The following is a 19,614-nucleotide window of genomic DNA, read 5'->3' as shown; positions in this document are numbered from 1 at the left end:
TGTTGAAAATTATGCAGGGGTACCTGGGTGGCTCAGTTGGTTGAGGCTCCAACTTCAGCTCAGGTCATGATATCATGGTTCATGAGTTTGAGCTCCATGTCAGGCTCTGTGCTGACCGCTCAGAGCCTAGAGCCTGTTTCAGATTTCTCTCTCTCTCTCTCTCTCTCTCTGCTCTCCCCCACTCATGCTCTGTCTCTTTCAAAAAGAAACTTTAAAAAAAGAAAATTATGTAAAACTAAGATTTTTTAAAATGTTCTATTAGTTCAAAAAGTTTTTGTAGTATTACAGATCAATTATAGCTAATTGCTTTGATTGTGGAACAAGTTTTCTCAAGCTGGATCTTTTAAGGTTCTTAAAATTGCTGTATTGCACTGATAAAGCAACCTAGTATCCTGAGAGAGTTAATGCACTGGAGCTCAAAATTCCTGACCATCATTTTGTATCTTATGGAGCACAGGAAATCAATTTAATATGTGTCCAAAGTTCACAAATCCTACAATGATTATAGATATATACTTTTTACTTTTCCACTTTCATGGTTTATTTTTTTAATTTATTTATTCTGAGAGAGAGAAAGTGCATGAGCAGGGGAGGGGCAGAGAGAGAAGGAATGAGTGAATCCCAAGCAGGCTGTGCTCTGTCAGCACAGAGCCCAACAACACAGGATTAGAACTATGAACCATGAGATCATGACCTGAGCCTAAACCAAGAGCTGGATGCTTAGCTGACTGAGCCACTCAGGTGCCCCTTCACTTACATGTTTTAGTAAAATAATATATCTTGTTCAGAACACCTTTAATGGTCCTCAAGCCATGATAGACAATAATGGTCGCATTCCTAAGGTGTTGTCTATGGTATCTTAAGGAAGAAATTCTACTTTTCCTTTTGAAAATATTAACCCCATATAGTAATAAATTGTGAAGCCAATATAGTTGGGTTGCCTCTTTAAAATCTTAAATATAAATTATGTCATCTTTGTATAATCTTTTTCACACATAAAATTTTCTTCATAACACTGTAGTTGAATCTGAAACACACACATATCCTATGACAATATTTACCATGATCCAGAAAGTCAAAATATTTCCTTCTTCTCCAGCATTTATACAGCATGATGTTTTATATCCATTGAGTAAAAAAATTTACTAGACATCCCTTACCTCCACCCCAAAATATACAAGAGGATACTGTGTCACAGAGATTAATTTACCTGGAAATGAATACTGATTAAGACCAAGGAATAATTTTTAAACTTCTGCAGTTTCTGAGCATCTTGATCTGTAGAACAGTGAAGCTATATTATACATTCACTCATTTCTTCAACAGATACAGAGAATTGAAAAAGCACTGTGAGAGCTATAAAAATGAAGACATACTACAGTTTCCCGAGAATTGTATAGTAGAGAGCAAGAGGACGTATATACAGAAATTATAATGTCAGGTAGTAGATGCTGAGGAGAGAATCAAAAGCAAAGTGTTACACGAGTTCATCTTCTTGCTGGAAAAATCAGGGACCATTTTTAGCAAGAACTGGCATTTATAATAGATCTTAAAAAATTGGTAGGGTTTTATAGAAGAAGGTATACCAGATGGAAGAGATGTATAAAGAGGTACAGGCATGGGAAGTGTAGAAAATACTTGGTGAAGGGAAGTAGTGGGAACCTGACCCCATAGCATGGAGGTGTTGAATAAAGGCCATTGCAGCATTTTGACTAAAAGAGGCATGCATTTTGTTGAAATCTGGCAGAGGCTTATAGGAATAATTATGGGGTGGAAAGGCTGGAGATGGAACACAAGTTGGTAGATTAGTACAGTAGTCCAGACAAGAGTTATATGAAGTTTCTGAATAAAGATGTTGACAACGGAAATAAACAGGAAGGATCTGACTCGAATTCTATTCAGAGAAGGGAAAGAATCTGTTCCCTATTAAATATATTTTAAAACTGTTACTAGTTATTGCCACTTAGCAGGGGTGCCGTGTATGAGATCGGTCCAATTAAAGGATCACCCTTCTATTTAAGAATATTACAGCTTGTCTGAAAAATGTGAAATCGTGGGAACTACATTTCATTTGGGAAACAGGTAAACTAATCCCACAGACTCAGGACTTATAAGAATTCTTAAAGTTAAAAAAAATACAAATCTGAATCGTGTTCTAAGAATTATGGAGGAGGAAGGTGGAAATTGACATTTAAAAAATAGCTATCATCTTGGCCTCAAAGAATGCAAAGCACAACTCAGTGGTGACCTTAGGGACTAATACGGCACAATAAACCCTTTTCTGATTTCTGTTAACTGTTTATGAGGGAAAGTAAAGGAGATAGTAGCCAAAATACGATAAGGGTTATCTTAAAATCCTTAAATTTTATAGTTCTGAAATGACTTGATACATCACCTGGCCCAGACTTATAATTTTACAGAAGGAAATAATAGTTCCCTTTGAGGTTAAATAATCTTTTAAATTCTTATAACTGCTTAATAGCTGACTTGATGAGAAAGCCATGGCCTCCAAATCTTGGCCAAACATCTCATTTGTAGGCTGGAAGAATAGTATCAGTGCTCTAAATTCTTGCTACTCAAAGTGATCCAGCAGGATCAATGTCTCCCGGGAGCTTATTAGAAATGCAGACTATCAGTCCTCACACCCAAACCTACGGAATAAAATCTGATTTTAATGAGATCCGCAGGTGATCCTTATACATGTTAAAGCCCTGGCATATTTCACCTCTAAGAGCTATACATTAGTATTGAACGGAAATAATCTTGCTAGACTCAGTTCCCTCACGCCTATCTGAAACAAATGGCTCTCAGAGACCACCCATCCCCATGTTCAATACCTCAGCTCCCAATGCACTCAAATTCTTTTTTTTTTCATCAGTTGATTGTGAATCTTGAAAACTCTCCAGAAAAACTAGTGAGTAAAAGGAAATCAATATCTAATCAATATTCATAAAATCTTATGTCACGATCCAAGTTTCTGAGCCTGCAAAGAACTAAAGATTTGTTATTAACAAAAAAACCCAATAGAAATGCTTTCATTTTGATCATTGGCAACTCATTGAATAATCTTTTTTTTTAAATGTTAATTCATTTATTTTGAGAGAGAGAGTGTGTGTGTATAAGTTGGGGAGGGGCAGAGACAGAGGGAGAGAGAGAATCCCAAGCAGGATCTGCGCTGTCAGCACAGAGCCCTACACAGGGCTTGATCCCATGCACCATGAGATTATGACCTAAGTCAAAATCAAGAGTCAGTCACTTAACTGACTGAGCCACCCACGTGCCCCTCATTGAGTAATCTTAAATTTTAATCTCATAATGGTACATATTTGGTTTAATCTCATAATCTCATAATGGTACCTCATAATGCTAATCTCAAATTTAATCTCATAATGGTACCTATTTCCCCAAAGGAAATCTGGTATTGCTGGTTGTCTTTGAGGCTTGTGAAACATAGAATACTTAGATAATTTATTGGAATCATGAGAAGAGATACTGGAATATTATTCCCCCTGAAAGTAGTTCTTAACCACTTAAGTATAAAACTATAACTTGCAATATACACCTAGATCAATTTATTTTAAAGGTAGAACACCATTGAATAAGAATTTGATTCATATTTAAAATTTCCAAATCTGGGGGCACCTGGGTGGCTTAGTTAAGCATCTGCCTGTTGATTTTGACTCAGGTCATGATCCCAGGGTTGTGGGATCAAGCCCCGCATCAGGCTCTGTGCTGAGCTTGGAGCCTGCTTAAGATTCTCTCTCCCTCCCTCCTCCCCCAACTCATATTCACTCTCTCTCTCTCAAATTAAAAAAAAAAAATAAAAAGAATTATGAAGTTTCAAAATCTGTACTTGACGCAATAAGGCATTATGCTCACTTGCCTGTGAATATTAAATCAGCTTATGTCATTATATAACAGGATGGCTACATTCTTTAACCTTTGAATTTAGAAAATAATGAAAGGATGGACTTCATTTGCCATTAAAAAGTTTTTAATATCTTTTATTAACATTCTTACTGCTGATATTCAGCTTCTATGGTTGTTATTGTCATTAATCTCATAAATAATAATAATTCAAGCCCAAGAATTAGACATATAATTTAAAATATTGAAGCATTTTAAAATAGATGTTTTATAAGACTTAACACTGGAAATATACTTTTTCTGGAAAGTATGAACATCTGGTTTTACATTGTGCACCATTGTCAGATATATCCAACTTTCTCCCAAGTGAGCTTGATACAGTCTAACACATTAATCTAAAGAGATGCCTTCTGTCTTCTGTCTTCTTAGACTGAATGAGTTCTACAGTTGTAATTTTCTATCTGGAACCTTAAATTTCTAGGGAATTAAGGTTACTGCCAAGATTGAATTAACTACTTTTCACTGATTTAAAGCAGAATTTCCTAAAACCTGGGATGGCCAAATTTCCATTCTCTATTACTACACTTTTCAAATGGTTGAGGTTTTAGCTGGAATCTCATAGCATCTCAAAACCAGAATCATTTTTATTTTACCAAGAGGTATACAGTACTCAGTAAAGAACTGAGGTGAATGAGAAAAGATGAAGTTAGGGAGAAAAGAATCCACTACCTTATTTCATAGAAGTGATGAAGTAAAGACCTAATCCACAGATTCATTCCCTCCAGGATTTTAAGTCAGTGTTTTCAGCTGTGTACCCTGAAAATGTGATTTTAAAATACTATAGGGGTGCCTGGGTGGCTCAGTTGGTTAAGCGCCCCATTCTTGGTTCTGGCTTAGGTCATGATCTCAGTTTCATTGGTTCAAGCCCCATGTTGGGCTCGTGCTGGCAGCATGGAACCTGCTTGGGATTTTCTCTATCTCTCTCTCTCTCTGCCCCTCCCCCCCCCAACTTGTACTGTCTCTGTTTCTCTCCAAATAAACTTAAAAAAAAAAATTAAAAAAATAAAAAAAACTATTTATTGTACATTTGTAAGTTGACATCTAAAATATTTCATTATAAGTTTAAATAGTGGCAAAGGATGTTGTAAAGATAATCAGCATTTAAAAATAAAACTGTTACTTTAAGATACCTTTATGATTACAAAAGGTATTTTTGTTGATCTCCCATGTTACTAAATTACTATCAAAACATATACATAACTTTATAACATTCTTATGGATTAATGTTATTATTAATATACTAGTATTTATTTTTAATATTTCTCTTACTACCTTTTTATTTACTTTTTTATTTTAAGTTTTTATTTTAATTCCAGTTAGTTAACATAGAGCATTTTATTAGTTTCAGGTACACAAAATAGTAATACAACACTTCCATACATCACCATGTGGTCATCACAGTAAGTGCCCTCTTTAATCCCCAACACATATTTAACCTATCTCCACACCCCCCTCCCCTCTGATAACCATCATATTTTTCTCTATAATTGCACTCTGCTTCTTGATTTCTCTCATTTTTCCCTTCGCTTGTTTTATTTCTTAAATTACACATATGAGTGAAATCATATGGTATTTGTCTTTCTCTGATTGACTTATTTTGCTTAGCATTATACTCTTTAGCTCCATCCATGTTTTGTAAATGACAAGGTTGCATTCTTTTTTGTGGCTGAGTAATATTCCATTATATATATTATATATATAATATATATCTAATGTATGTATATGTAATATATATGTACATTATGTATATATATGTACATATATATTCTGTATATATTATATATATATACACTATATATACACATGTATATACATATATATTATATATTATGTATATATGTATCTCATGTCTTTACCCATTCACCTATCGATGGACCCTTGGGATGCTTCCATATCCTGGCTATTGCAAATAATGCCACTATAAACATAGGGGTGCTTGTATCCCTTTGAATTAGTGTTCTTGTATTACTTGGACAAATACCCAATAGTGTTATTAGTGGATAATAAGGTAGTTTTACTTTTAACTTTTTGAGGAAACCCCATACCATTTTCCAGAGTGGCTGCACCAGTTTACATTCCTAGAAACAGCGTGCAAGTGTTTTTTCCCCACATCCTCGCCAACACCTGTTGTTTCTTGTGTTATTGATTTTAGCCATTCTGACAGGCATGAGGTGATAGCTCATGGTAGTTTTCATTTGCATTTCCCTGATGGTTAAGTGATGATGAAGATCTTTTCATGTGTCTGTTGGCCATCTGTATGTCTTCTTTGGAGAAATGTCTGCTCATATCTTCTGCCCATTTTTTATTGGATTATTTATGGGTGTTGAGTTGTAGGATACTAAACTTTTATGAGGTATTTCATTTGCAAATATCTTCTCCCGTTCCCTAGGATGCCTTTTATGTTGATTGTTTCCTTCACTGTGCAGAAGCTTTTTATTTTCATATAATCCCAATAATTTATTTTCTCTTTTGTTTCCCGTGCCTTAGGAGACATATCTAGAAAGAAGTTGCTATGGCCAGTGTCAAGGAAATTACTTCCTGTGCTGTCTTCCAAGATTTGTATGGTTTCAGGTCTCATATTTAGGTCTTTAATCCATTTTCTTTTTAAATTGTTAATGTTTATTTTTGAGAAAGAGACAGAGCATGAGTGGGAGAGGGTCAGAGAGAGAGGGAGACAGAATCTGAAGCAGGCTCAAGGCTCTGAGCTGTCAGCACAGAGCCCGAGATGGAGCTTGAACACACAGACGGTCAGATCATGACCTGAGCCGAAGTTGGACATTCAGCCTACTGAGCCACCCAGGCATCCCTTTGTCTTCCTGCTTTAAATGGTTTTTTTTTTCTTTATCCAATGTTTTGCAAATTCAATTACAATATGTGATGGTGTGGGTTTCCTTTTGTTGATTTGGTGAGGGTTCCCTGTGTCTCCTAGATCTGGATATATATTTTCTTCCCCAGATTAAGGAAGTTTTCAGCTACTATTTCTTCAATAAATTTTCTTTCCCCTTTTCTCTCTCTCCTTCTGGGACTCCTATAATACAAATCTTATTATGTTTGATAGAGTCTGAGTTTAAATGAGTCTGAGTTTGAATGAGCCTGAGTTCTCATTTTGCATAATTCTTTTGTCTCTCCCTTGTTCAACTTGATTACTTTCCATGCTCTTTCTTCTAATTCAAGTAATTCATTTCTCTGGTTCTTCCATCCTGCTGTTCATTCCATCAAATGTGTTTTTAATTTTGTTTATTGAGCCCTTTATTTCTGCTATGTTATTCCTTATCTCTGTGTTAAGGGTCTTATTCATTTCTTCCACTCTTTTCTCAAGTCCAGTGAGTATCCTTGGGATCAGTCTTTAAATTCTCTATCAGGTATGTTACTTAGTGAAACTATCTGTTTCACTTAGGTGTCTGGCTGTGGTCTTGTCCTGTTCTTTCAATTGGGGTAAATTTCTCTATCTCCTAATTTTGTCTGCCTCTCTGTGTCTGTTTCTCTGTGTTAAGAAAGTCAGCTGTGCCTTCTGCTCTTGAAAGTAGTAACTTTATGATGAAGAGGCACTGGAGAACCCACAGTGCAATGTCCCCCGTTCACCAGAACCTGGCACTTCAGGAGAGCATCCTGTGTGTGTTGCTTATGCCCTGCTATTGTGTCTGAGTTACTTTTCCTTTCAGTGCAGTCATCTGCCTGTTGTGGGCTGTGCTTGCTCCCTGTGGTGTTAGTGGGACCCAGACAGGCCAGCTCTGAGTGGATATGCCCACTAGTGAACCTGAGAGTGGCGCAACGGTGTTAACAGAATTTGTACTGGGCCACTGGTCCTATGCTGGATCCCCCTGAAGCATTGCCGTGGCTGGGCGCTGCGCGCCAGGGTGGCTGGGGGCACGTGGCTGGGCCTGGGGCAGTACATGTGTGCACCACGCATAGGCAGCTGTGCACCTGGCGGCTGCATGGGGTGCACTCGTGACTTTACCAAAATTTGCCCTGAGCCCAGGACTGAGGGTAGCAGGCTTAGAAGGGGCAAGTCCTCAGGAGAACTTGTAGACCTGGTGCACTGGTAGCAGGTTAGGTAACAAGTCTCTGTGCAGCGCCACCTCCCACAGGCACTTCTGTGTTTATGCTTGGGGGCAGGGGAGAAAAATGGCACCTGCTAGCTCCCTCGTTTTCTGAGAAGTCCCCCAACATACTCGGAAATCATTGTGAACAGATCTGTGTCCCATTTGCCCCTGGCATTGTGTAAGCTGCCATTTTTATGTTGCCGCTCCACACAGGCTGCGGTCTCTTTAAGGGCGGCAACCCAGCTATGGCCCTCCCAGCTCACCTGGTGCTGAGGCAGCTGAGTTTTAAAGCTCCTGGCTCCAGTCCCACTGGTTTTACAAACTCGTGGAATTCAGCCCCTCTGGTTTTGAAAGTCAAACGTTATGGGGATTAATCTTCCCCATGTGAGCTCCCTGGTGCAAGGGCCCGTTTCTCTGCCCTCTCTGCATGTGCAGCTGCCTTCCTCCTGCAGGCAGCCTCCCTCCACCTTTCTGACCTTCCTGACCTTTCAGATGCAGCTTCTTCTCTATCAGTAGTCTTGGAGTTTGTTCTGCCTGTCTTTGTTCTGATCGCTGCCCCGTTTATTGACTTGGATATGGATGATATCTAGTTGGAAATGTGGGACAGGTGAGCTCAGTATCGTCTTACTCCGCTACCTCCCCAAGATCCTTCCAGGATCTATTATTAATATGTTAACATAGGGGTGCCTGGGTGGCTTAGTCGGTTAAGTGTCTGACTCTTGGTTTGGGCTCAGGTCATGATCTCACAGTTTCGTGAGTTTGAGCCCTGCATTGGGCTCTGCACTGACAGTGAGGAGCCTACTTGGGATTCTCTCTCCCTGTCTCTCTGCCCTTCCCCCGCTCGCTCTCTCTGTCAAAATAAATAAATAAACTTTAAAAAAATACAAAAAGTAAACAACATAAATATATTACAAATTTTGTTAAATAATTATTAAGCATGAAAGTTCAATTTTATTGACAATGCATTTCTTGATGAGGTGAATCCATAATGTTTCCTTTTACATTTAATGAAAAATAAAATGGGTGACGTTAAAAGAATTTGTACATAGGATATCGTTTGCTTTTTATTAACAGGAGGTAGAAAACACTAAACATTTTATGATGAAAGAAGATGAGGATTATACTGTATTGCAATCCACATTTCAAGCAGTATTTAATAAAAATTGTTTTAACTACTTGGTTGAAGAATAAGTGCCAAGTGGAAAGATCTTGTAGAACTTTAGTATATCTAGAAAAGGTTAATAGTCTAAGAAAACATTCTAATTACATTTGAAAATATTAGGGACACTCACCTATACTGCTTTGCTATATAAGGTCTGGAGTTTTTTCTAGCAAATAATGTGTCTGAGGGATAAATATTGAGAAGAGCTGAAAAGAGCTGCTTATATTTAAATGCATTGCAGGAGGGGGCATTTTCAATAATCAACCTTTCTTACTCAACATTAGTTAACATTATTTTTGCCTTGCTTTCATGAAACCATCCCTCACATGGATATTTGACAAATCCAGGGCACAGAAGAAGAGAATCATTAGTCCAAAATTGCCTAACTCCCGTCTCTGCAATCTACCAGAAAATCCCAATGTGTGCTAAAATATTACATTTCTAGCATGACGCTTGAATAGCAATATTTATAAGTCAAGGAAATAGGAGAATCTTGGGTTCACAGTATCTATGAATTTAAGACTATCAAACCTTTGAAATACCCCTGGGGTGTAAGTTCTCCATGTCAAAGGCCACTGTTCTAAGTTAGCAAATCAAATCAACCAGAATCCTGTCTGCATCAGAACATTACACCTTCTGGGCAAAATTGAGTAGAATACCTCAGATTAGAGGGTTGGGCTCCCAGACTCCTGATCCAAGACAGAGGTTGTGCCCCGTTCCCTCTGTCTGCCTCCACCCAGGGTACAGAGTGTCAGGGAGAGGACCCTGAGAGCCAGTTCATACTTCTTCTGGCCTTGGGCCCAGATCACAGCAGAGGGAAATTTCTGAGTGCAGTATGGGTGCTGTCCCTGTGGTTCTCTGTGACCGTGTCCAAACGGAACTCTTTATAACACTCTTAACCAAAGGAACCCCACAACTGACCAACCCTATTCACCTTATGCAGTCTAAGGCACACTGCAATCTCCAGGAAGAAAGTTCTTTAATTTTCCAGTCCCTGGCAATAATAGAAGAAGTAGTAAAGAGGAATATGAGCCATTAGGATCAAGTTTGGGGCTTAAATTTTCTGTAAATAACATGGTTGGAATTCTGCTCCACTAATTATTTAATGTCATCAAATTCTTGGTATCTGCATGACTCATGTGGAAGTGGAGAAAGAGCTTGTTTTTACCATTTGTGCCCTGGACATAGTATGCTGGTAGGGAGAGATGTCCCTGTTGGATGGAAAGAGATGTTTTTCCATGTTTTGATGTTATTATCCATGAGTCAGATATAATTATACAACCAACATCAGAGTTTGTTTTGCTTGTGTATTAAAGGCCTTAGAAATGTTTGTCAAATTGTCTGTAATTTCGTGCTTTAAATTGGGCTTGATGCATCTCAGTAGCATATGTGTGTAGAGTCTCTATCGCTGTTCTTATTTTAGTTACAATGTCCTAAATGTTTCTAATGCTTACTTCATAGGTACATTCTTAACTCTCAATGGCCCCCAGATACCCAGAGTTTCTGCAACCATCCCCACCCCTCCAGAATTAGGACAGCTCTCGAAGGACACAGGGAAAGGTAGGTGTCCAACTGGGCCTGAGGGCATGTGACCTGATTGAGTGTATGATCCTGATTGTATTTCAACCACAAGAACTTTATGAGCTGTTCATTTATTTGTTGTTATTATGTATGCCTCTTCTGGCCTTTCTTACTGTAAAAGCAGCCAAATTTTTAATGAAGAAACTGTGGACTCATACATTATTGAAACTCAGTCACTACAGGTGACTTATACAAACCTCATTCCAAATGTAATGCCACGGGTTTCAGTACACAGATCTTCTCATAAAGGTTCTGCATTTTCCTGGGAACATGATCAGGATACTGTCTTAGCAGTTTTCCTAGGCCATCTTTACATTTAGTCTTAGCACTCCTGAGAAAATTTAACCTCGGATCTTCTAACTTACCTAAATGTGTGTAAAAAGGGATCTATTACACTCCCTTATCCATCTCAGGTTAAAATCAAGGTCTCACTGCAGGTCAGAGAGATTTTCTTGCATTACTGAAAAAGCATGAATAAAAAAGGCATGGACACCTTGCCTGCTGAAAGGGCCGTCTACACAAACATCAGGCTGTGCCTTCACTTTGTGTTCCGTTTAAAAGCAGGAACTAGATATCTGGTGTAAGATGGTGTGATACCTGGCCAGCAGGCATTGATGCAGTCCCTTCCAGTATCTCGGTAAAAACCGTGATGGAAAAGAAAAGCACACAGGCAACAGAATCACAAGAACCTGCCACCACCCCCCCCCACCCCCCCCCCCCACTGCTGGGCCACATGGGTGCCGCCCTTCAAAGCACCTGGGCCACTTTGTAGGGAACATTCTGAGATGCAAACTTCTGGGGGAAAAAAAAGGCTAAAGAAGCAGCTTGTGTGAGTGGCGGTAGGGAGGGAGAGATGGGCAGCCATGCGTTAGATCTCAGAAAGGGGAATTCTCTCCCGTACAGCCGTGGGTCAGCACACAGGACACTCAGCACAGGTGGAAGAGTGTGCCCTGTCAGAAGAGCGTGGTTGCCTACAGAGCAGGTAGTGGTAGCAGTAACAGCAACAGTATGGCAGGAGTAACAATGATAATGCTAGTTATATTTGTTGTTTATGATGGGCAGTCCATAGTGCCAAGAGCTTTGGAAGTATTTCATTTAATTTTCCTAAGAACTCTGTGAAGTTGGTATATTTATCAGCTTCCTTTCACAGGGGAGAAAACTAAGGCACAGAGAGGTTAAGCAGCTCACCCAAAGTCACACAGCTTATAAGTGGCAAAGTCTGGATCGGCAAATAGACAATGTAAACTGGGAATTGGACTGGGGACCAAGCACATTGTCTTGCCTCCATTTGTGTCTCTGAAAAGGGATGGGACCCTCAATTCAGAGCAAACTTGAGTGACGTCTCTATACTCTGTTGACATAACACTCTAGCCTCATTTGAGGGTGAACATTCAAGAAGCAAGAGAGAGAGAGAGAAGAGAGAGAGAGAAAAAAAAGAAAAGAGAGAAGGTGCTTAGAAACTATGGGAAAAAATTATAAAACAAGGGAAAACCATATAGGAAAAAAAGAAGACAAAACAGATCTATGAAAAAGATCTATTGCAGAATCTTATAAGGACCCTTTAGGAAGCTATTTAGCATCCTGTGGAAACAGAATATTATAGGTCTCACATTCCTTTTTTAAAATGTGTCATTGTCTATATTAGGTCTTTAGGTCCTGTGCTTTCTGATTTATTTCTAGAATATGATGTCCTAGCTATAGCCTTAAAAAAAGCAGGTCCTTCTAAATACAGACAAAGGAGAAAAAGAGTGTTAAAACTGGTACAAAAGGAGAAAGATATAACAAATTATATAGCTGTTCACAAGAAAAACTCTCCAGATAAAGTCAAAGGCCAAAATTTATAAGAATAAAAACATGTTCTAAAATTAGTAATCAGAAGAGTGCTCATAAAAATTGTCTATGAAAGTCCATTTTTGTGGCACAGGTCTTCAGAAGTTAAAGTTTCTTTTGTAGAATAAAGCCTTTTATTCTCAAAGGTCATTTATGCTCATTTTTCATTGTTAATCACAGTGTGAAATTAACACCCATCATTGTGGAGTGTGTATAAACTTCCACTGTTTTGATTTGGGGCAAAGGATCTTGAGACTGTCTTTGCTCTTCTTCCTTTGATTTATTTCTATCATCTTATCATGTGCTATCCATTTCTCTCTCTTTTTTCCTTTCTTGCCATCTTCTGAATAGGTTTTCTTTTTTCTTTTCATCTTTTGCTATTACCACCCCACCCCCTACCTCTCTTTTGGAATTAATTATCTCTATATCTATTTTTAGGAGTTACCCTAGACATTTTAACACACTTACTTCATTTCTGGATGCTCTGCCCAAACAATGCAAGAACCTTAGATTATTTAAACTATAGTTTTCCACCCCATTCCAATCTATATTATACTTTGACCAGTATTTGAATTCTATCTTGTTGGTTTAACCTCACAAATTAGACATTATTATTATTATTATTATTATTATTATTATTATGTAGTCAGTGTTTATTTCAATATACCCAACATATTTATCACTTTCTTTGCTCACTGTTTCTTCTTGCAGACCTTCCTCCATTTGGTCTCATAATCTTTCTGCATAAAGCAGTTTTTCATTTTGGAAAATTTTATTCAATTCTTCATCAGTCTGTTTGATTATGTTTTTAAAAAGCCATCTCCTCAGTCAGTTAAGCATCAGACTTGATTTCAGCTCAGGTCATGATCTCATGGTTCATCAGTTTGAGCCCCAAGTCAGGCTCTGTACTGGCAGCACAGAGCCCACTTAGGATTCTCTCTCACCCTCTCTCTCTGCCCCTCCCCAACTTGCATACAGACACACACACACACACACACACACACACACACACACACAGACACTCTTTGTGTGTGTCTCTCTCTCAAAATAAATTAAGTAACCTTTAAAAAAAAATAAAAAGCCATCTCTTATTCCTTTCTCACAAAATATTTATTTCTTCACCATACCAAACATGGTTATTTTATATTATGTGTCTTATCATCTTTACAGATCTGATTTTGCTGCCTGTGTCTGCTCGTTCTCATTCACGGTGCTTTATTCTCCTGCAGGGGAAGAGAGAAGGCAGAGTATACCTATGCGTGGTTTTATGTGAGCTTATGTTCTTTGGAACTCTATGCATAGGAATTCTTCGAGGCCTCAGTTGAGATTGCATTCTTCCAGAAAATATTTACATTTGCTCCTCCCAGTTGATTATACAAACATTCTGAGAATGCTTTAATTAAAATTCTTCTCTTTCAGTTTTTCAGATACAGGTGGTATAACATAAATTCATGCAAAAAGCCACGTGAGGGCCAAGCTGTAGTTCTAAATTCCCAAGTGAGATTTCCTACCACTCTCCCCCAGCATAAAAATAGAATCAGATGTGGTTTGTCCCCTTCTGTGTAGCAGTCGTTTTTTACTCACCCTTAATTGAAGGTAAAGCCCTTTGAGATTCCTGCTTCATGTAGGGGTCTTCTATAAGATTTCAAATGTTGTGGCAGGGGTGGTGGTGGTGAAATAGATAAAGAGGATTAAGGGCACTGAGTATGTATAGAATTGTTAAATCATATTGTAGCAAAAAAAAAAAAAAAAAAAAAAAAGATTTCCAATTTTGTGTGGGCCTAACACAAAGAGAGCTGGCTTTGGTTCTCCTCTCCCAAAGTTGTTACTTTTATCTTGTTTTTGATCTCTGCTGATGCTTTACTTTTGTGCCATCTCAGTGATGTCTTTTTTTTATGTTTATTTATTTTTGAGAGAGAGAGAGAATGAGGGAGGGACAGAGAGAGACAGGGACAGAAGATCCAACGCAGGCTCTGCACTGACAGCAGAGAACCCCATGCAGGGCTTGAACTAACGATCCATGAGATCGTGACCTGAGTCGAAGTCAGACACTTAACCAACAAAGCCACCAAGGTGCCCCTCAGTGATCTCTTTTAAAAGTGTTTTCTTGGTTATTTTATCTGACATTTTGGTTATTTTTATTGGGTAAACCTTTTAGCATATCTAGTTCAACCAAATCCTCCAGAGTGCAGTGTATATGCTGAATTGATGACCTATGGAAAGCACTGTGTTGGAAGCAAACAGATGTCTGGGAACCAAAAGGTGGACACAGAAGTGGCCCCACTTACCGTCATTCCAGTGGCCCACTGACATAAGTTTTCCATCTCGTTTCTACAACTGTGGGCCCTGCAGAGTCAGCAGTCCCAGTCTCCAGAGGGGGTGCACTCTCACCCCAAGACACATGGAGAGTCCCACCAAATTACAAGCTACAGCTATCACCAGGCTCTTTGGGATCCTTTGTGCTCCCTGCACCCAGGTAGCAGGAGGTGAGAAAAGGTGTCACCATGCTGGCAACCACAAAGACTAGCAGAGGTGATAGCAGGTGACTGGGGAAATTTGGAATGGACAGTGGAGGAGAGTGATGATGAGTACCAGTTGTGACCCTAAAACTAACTGCTGTGGCAGGGGCTTTAGTTTGTCCCACTTACTTCCCTTTTCTGAGTTTGTCCTCAGGAAGAGAAGTTCATGGGAACTGCAGTAGCCTGCTCCCAAGACAGCCCCCAACGATCCCTGCCTCTTGATACTCATACCCTTGTGTGGTCCCTCCCACACTGGATCAAGGTTGGTCTGTGCAGCCAATAGAATATGATGGAAGGGATGGTATGTAACTTCCAAAATTAGGTTATAAAAGACTACACCTTCTGTTTTAGTCTGTCTCTCGCATCACTTGCCAACTTGCTACCTACAATTGGTCATGAGACACACAGGCAGCTTTCAGAGAGGCCCACGTGAAGAAGAATGGAGACCTCAGGCCAATAGCCAGCAAGAAACTGAGGCCAGCCAGCAATCACATGAGTTCAGAACCAGATTCTTTAGCCCCAGTCAAGTTTTGTGATGACTCCAGTTCTGGCCAACATCTTGACTACAACTTCATGGGAGACCTTGAACAAGAACCATGCAGCTAAGCTACTCCCAGATTCCTGGCTCTTTGAAACTGAATGAGATAATTGTGTTCTTTAAGTTGCTAAGTTTGGGGATAACTTGTTACACAGCAGTAGATGACAAATACAGGAACCCTGGCAGATCTGTGCCCCAAATGTATAAAGCAAGTAAACCCATGTGGCACAAGGAGCAAACTGTGGCAGCCACATTAGAATGTTATTCACATCTCCAATTAAGTACCTGCTCCAATGGGTAAGAGTTCACTAACAGCCTTCAGCTATTGGAGCCTTCAAGATCTGCCTTGGTTTCCAAGCTGAAGCCATATGCTTCCAGGAAGACCCTGGGCAATAACTGAGAATTGTTGTAATTTCTGGCCAGTGCAGGACTGCTCAGTGGGGACTCCCAGTTGACTGCTTGAGACTTACTCAGCTCTGTACCACCAAAGCTCCTTACTGTCTTCTCTTGCTCACAGATGCCTCACCTGCGCTGTAGTCTGAAGGTTTTCCCTCTTTCTCTCTTTTAAGGAGTTTGCCCCAATAAACTACACATACTTCTAGTTCTGTCTTGTGTCTAGTTCCCAGGAGACCTGAGTTTTAACTTTATTATTACCTTTCTTTTATTTATTTTGTTTTTAAATTTTCTTCCCATTGCTGCTTGTGAAGGTACAAGTTTAGCATAATTATTTTAAATATTTTTTTTTCTAATATAAGAATTCAAAGCTAGAGAATTCCTTTAGTCATCTGTTTCTGGGAGAAGCAAATTTATAGTGTTTAATGAAAAAAATATTTTTCTGTTTGGAAGAAACCCAGGATATATGTCTTATTTATTTTGATTCTTTGGTTAATTTTAGTCCATAGTAAATTATAACAAACATTGCTATCTAAAATTAATCCTGAAGAATAATGCTGACTTTTAAACAAAATGGTTGTCGGTAATTTTTAATTTTGTATCAGTGTCTGTTCATTTATTTATTCCTTGAACAAACATTTATGAAGCTCTTTGTTCCAGTCATTATGCTCAGGTAGTGAATTAAGAAACATCTTTACCAGATGGTTAATTTTCTTTTACTAAATACTGTAAAAAAAAAAAAATTTAGGGAGATAAAAACCCTGTTTTTCTACAGATCACAATTCAGTATTTGACCATAAAATGTTTCTTGGCCTGGTTTCAGATTGTTCCTAAATAATTCTCCAGTTGAATGAATCCCAGGTGCTCCATCGACCTTGTCATTAATAAACTGTTGACCTCATAATTATTTTGTAAAGAAATAGATGAAATAAGAAATTTCTTCAAGAGATGAAGAACATATTGCCTGTTCAACCAATAATTCACTAATTCATTCAGTGTTGATTCATGGCTTCAGGAAAAGGAAAGGAATATAAAAAAATGACATTAATCAAAAAAGCCTAAGTAAACAGGACAAAAAGTTTTATCCGTATCCGAGCTCTTTGCATTTTACTTACTGTCATCATTGGCCAAGGGCACATACCACACGGCCTCTGCTCTGTTTGCTTTTCCCCACTATGCACATGGCAGAGGCCTGGAAATGTTACCTGTGCTTTGGGCAGGGTGCAAGGCTTGGGAGAGCTCTCCCTGCAGTAGCCCAGGTGATAAGGAACTGTGCAGCATGCATTTCTTGTTGAAAGTAAATTTCAAGTTAGTCTTGTACGGAGACACCCTTTGATGTTGCTGGGGAAGCATGACAAAGTGGAGAGAGTCAACCCTCTGTCTTTTGTTTGGCATCAGGATCAAGCAGTCCATCTATCATCTGCACAACAATAATATTTTGACCTTTATCTCTTTATACAACATTTAGTCAAGAAATGGACTGTAAAGATTTTTTATCACACCCTACCCCTCCCTGAGCTAGATAATTTTTATGCCATGATATCCGTTTTACTTACTTACAATTATTCTTTAATTTTTATGCCCATAATATACTCAAATGTGTGGAGTCTCCTTCCACAGTTGGCACTGACTGAATTCCATACCTAATGCATAAGTAACTACCTGGGGTGTGTTTTTAGGAAACAGCTCTGAACTGCCTGTATCTGCCACTTTGCCATGCCTGGGAGAAACAGACTCTCCCTTATTAATCTATGAACAATTTAGAAGGAATGAAAATCAGAGTTTATCAAGTTCATGTTACTATCTTTATGTATTGCCATTTGGAAATGTCTCTAGTCATTGTTTTTCATTATCACACTCTGGCTTTTAAAGCCTCCAAAATAGTCATTTTGGCAAAGGAGCAAATACCAGCAACTGCGCAAAAACAATGGGCCTCCCTTTGTAATGTGATGTGGGGAAAATATTTTTTTAAATTTTCTAACAGGTGCTGGGCTATGAGTCTGACTCATAAAGAGAGTAATTATACCTCTTTTCTGAAGTGAACCAGTAGAGAGAGAGCATACTGAAATTAATAAGGAAAGCATGACTTGGCTTCACTCTCTCTATCTGGAGAATTCCTGATCCTGAGAGGTTTTTTTGTTTTTTTGTTTTAAATGAATCATTGCTTCGTGAAGTAGCACAGGAGTGCATATTTGTCTTTGTGTCAAAAACAAGGACTCTTAGCAAATTGAATCTCATCCTACCTGTAGGCAATTCAAGAAAGATAAAATCTTGAGAGCTTGATAGTGTAGAGCAAGGATAAAGCCTTCTTACAGATTGAACAAAATTCTTACCAGCTTCAACGGGCAGATAAAATGCATTTCAGAACCAACGTTCACATAAAGAACTTTTTAGTATTCCAGCCCTCCATACAGGCAGGGTGGTAACTGTGTAAACATGCCGCATTGTGTGAAAATGAGAGCCCATTGATTCTTGTGGAGCTTTAGTGATAGTATGAATCAGAACAAAAACCGCCTTCTCATTCCTTAAGTGGTGAAAGGAAGGTGGGCCAGGCCTGAGGAATGACAATGAGGTACTGTGACAAAGACCAGCTGAAAACAAGGGTGAAAATGGCCAGATAGGTGCACTTTAATTTGAATTGCAAAGGGTAAATGTGTGATGTTGAATATTCAGCACCTGTAGTTCACAGAGGGATATAAAATTGTCCCAAATCCAGTTCAACTCAGGGAAGATTGTGTTCTCACTCTCTTCTCTCTCTCTCTCACTCACTTTTGGAATATGATATAAAACAATTAAAAAAAAAAAAACACACAAAAAACAGGGGCTGACCAAAAAGGAAGTTGCATGGAATTAATTTAAGAAGAAAAATTCCAAAAAGTAGTTGCTAGTCACTATAGCTCCTGGCGTTCCTGCATTTCCTTAAATCATTCTCGGATCACTCTCAGCAGTTTCTTTCCCCAGCCTCTTCACTGATGCACTTTATTCAGCTTCAGTGAACTGACAGGGTTGCAACGGAAGGACACCCACTTACACACAGCAGAGTGTGGGGGATGCCTTCGCAATCTGCGCTGTTTTGCGGCTGACAGTGATACTGAAGATTTGTTGGAGGTTCCCTTGGGCATCAAACAAAATTACAAGCAAATAAATAAAACCTCCATGAAATCAAATCTTGTCACTGGACGTGGAGAAGGACAAGTTAGCATAGACAGCTATCACCTCACCAGGTCATTATTTGAAAGGGTATGAGAGTAAGCATGGTATAAGCCTGGAACTTAAAACGAGGAAAGTGTTTATGGAACGAGTTTGGATCCGTGAGTTCATTATTTCTTTTCAGTGACACCTACAACTACAGGGAGTGCAAATAATAACTAAGAATCCATTGTATCCTTTGGTGTTATGGCTGAATTGCATACCTCTCAAGTTCATATGTTGAAGCCCTACTTCCTCCTATGACTGTATTTGGAGATAGAACCTTCTAAGAGGTAAAGTTAAATGAGTTCCTAAGGATGAGACCCTAAATGCAATAGAATTGGTGTCCTTATAAGAAGAGGAAGAGACACCAGTGGTTTGTATGCATAGAGGAAAGACCATGTGAGGCCACAGAAGGCAGCAGTCTGCAAG

The 19,614-nt window shown here is 38.8% G+C and overlaps 1 protein-coding gene across 6 annotated transcripts in view; it reads left to right on the top strand.

Annotated features, from left to right (window-relative positions):
- The window catches only part of LEKR1 (leucine, glutamate and lysine rich 1), a 219,493-nt gene that overhangs the window by 185,182 nt on the left and 14,697 nt on the right, over positions 1-19,614 (top strand). For all 6 annotated transcript variants that reach the window (XR_008422539.1, XR_008422538.1, XR_008422537.1 and 3 more), the window contains one exon: positions 10,594-10,692. Coding sequence is in view for 1 of the 6 variants with exons in the window: in XM_019440299.2 (XP_019295844.2) it covers positions 10,594-10,605 (12 nt within the window). In the remaining 5 variants the exon portion in view is untranslated. Of the gene's footprint in view, positions 1-10,593; positions 10,693-19,614 lie in introns of those variants that run through there.

The sequence above is a fragment of the Panthera pardus genome, unplaced genomic scaffold, assembly GCF_024362965.1.
Source record: "Panthera pardus isolate Hobbes unplaced genomic scaffold, ASM2436296v1 HiC_scaffold_16, whole genome shotgun sequence".
Taxonomy (NCBI): domain Eukaryota; kingdom Metazoa; phylum Chordata; class Mammalia; order Carnivora; family Felidae; genus Panthera; species Panthera pardus.
The sequence above is the reverse complement of the archived record's forward strand: the minus strand, read 5'-3'. Positions and strand labels throughout refer to the sequence as shown.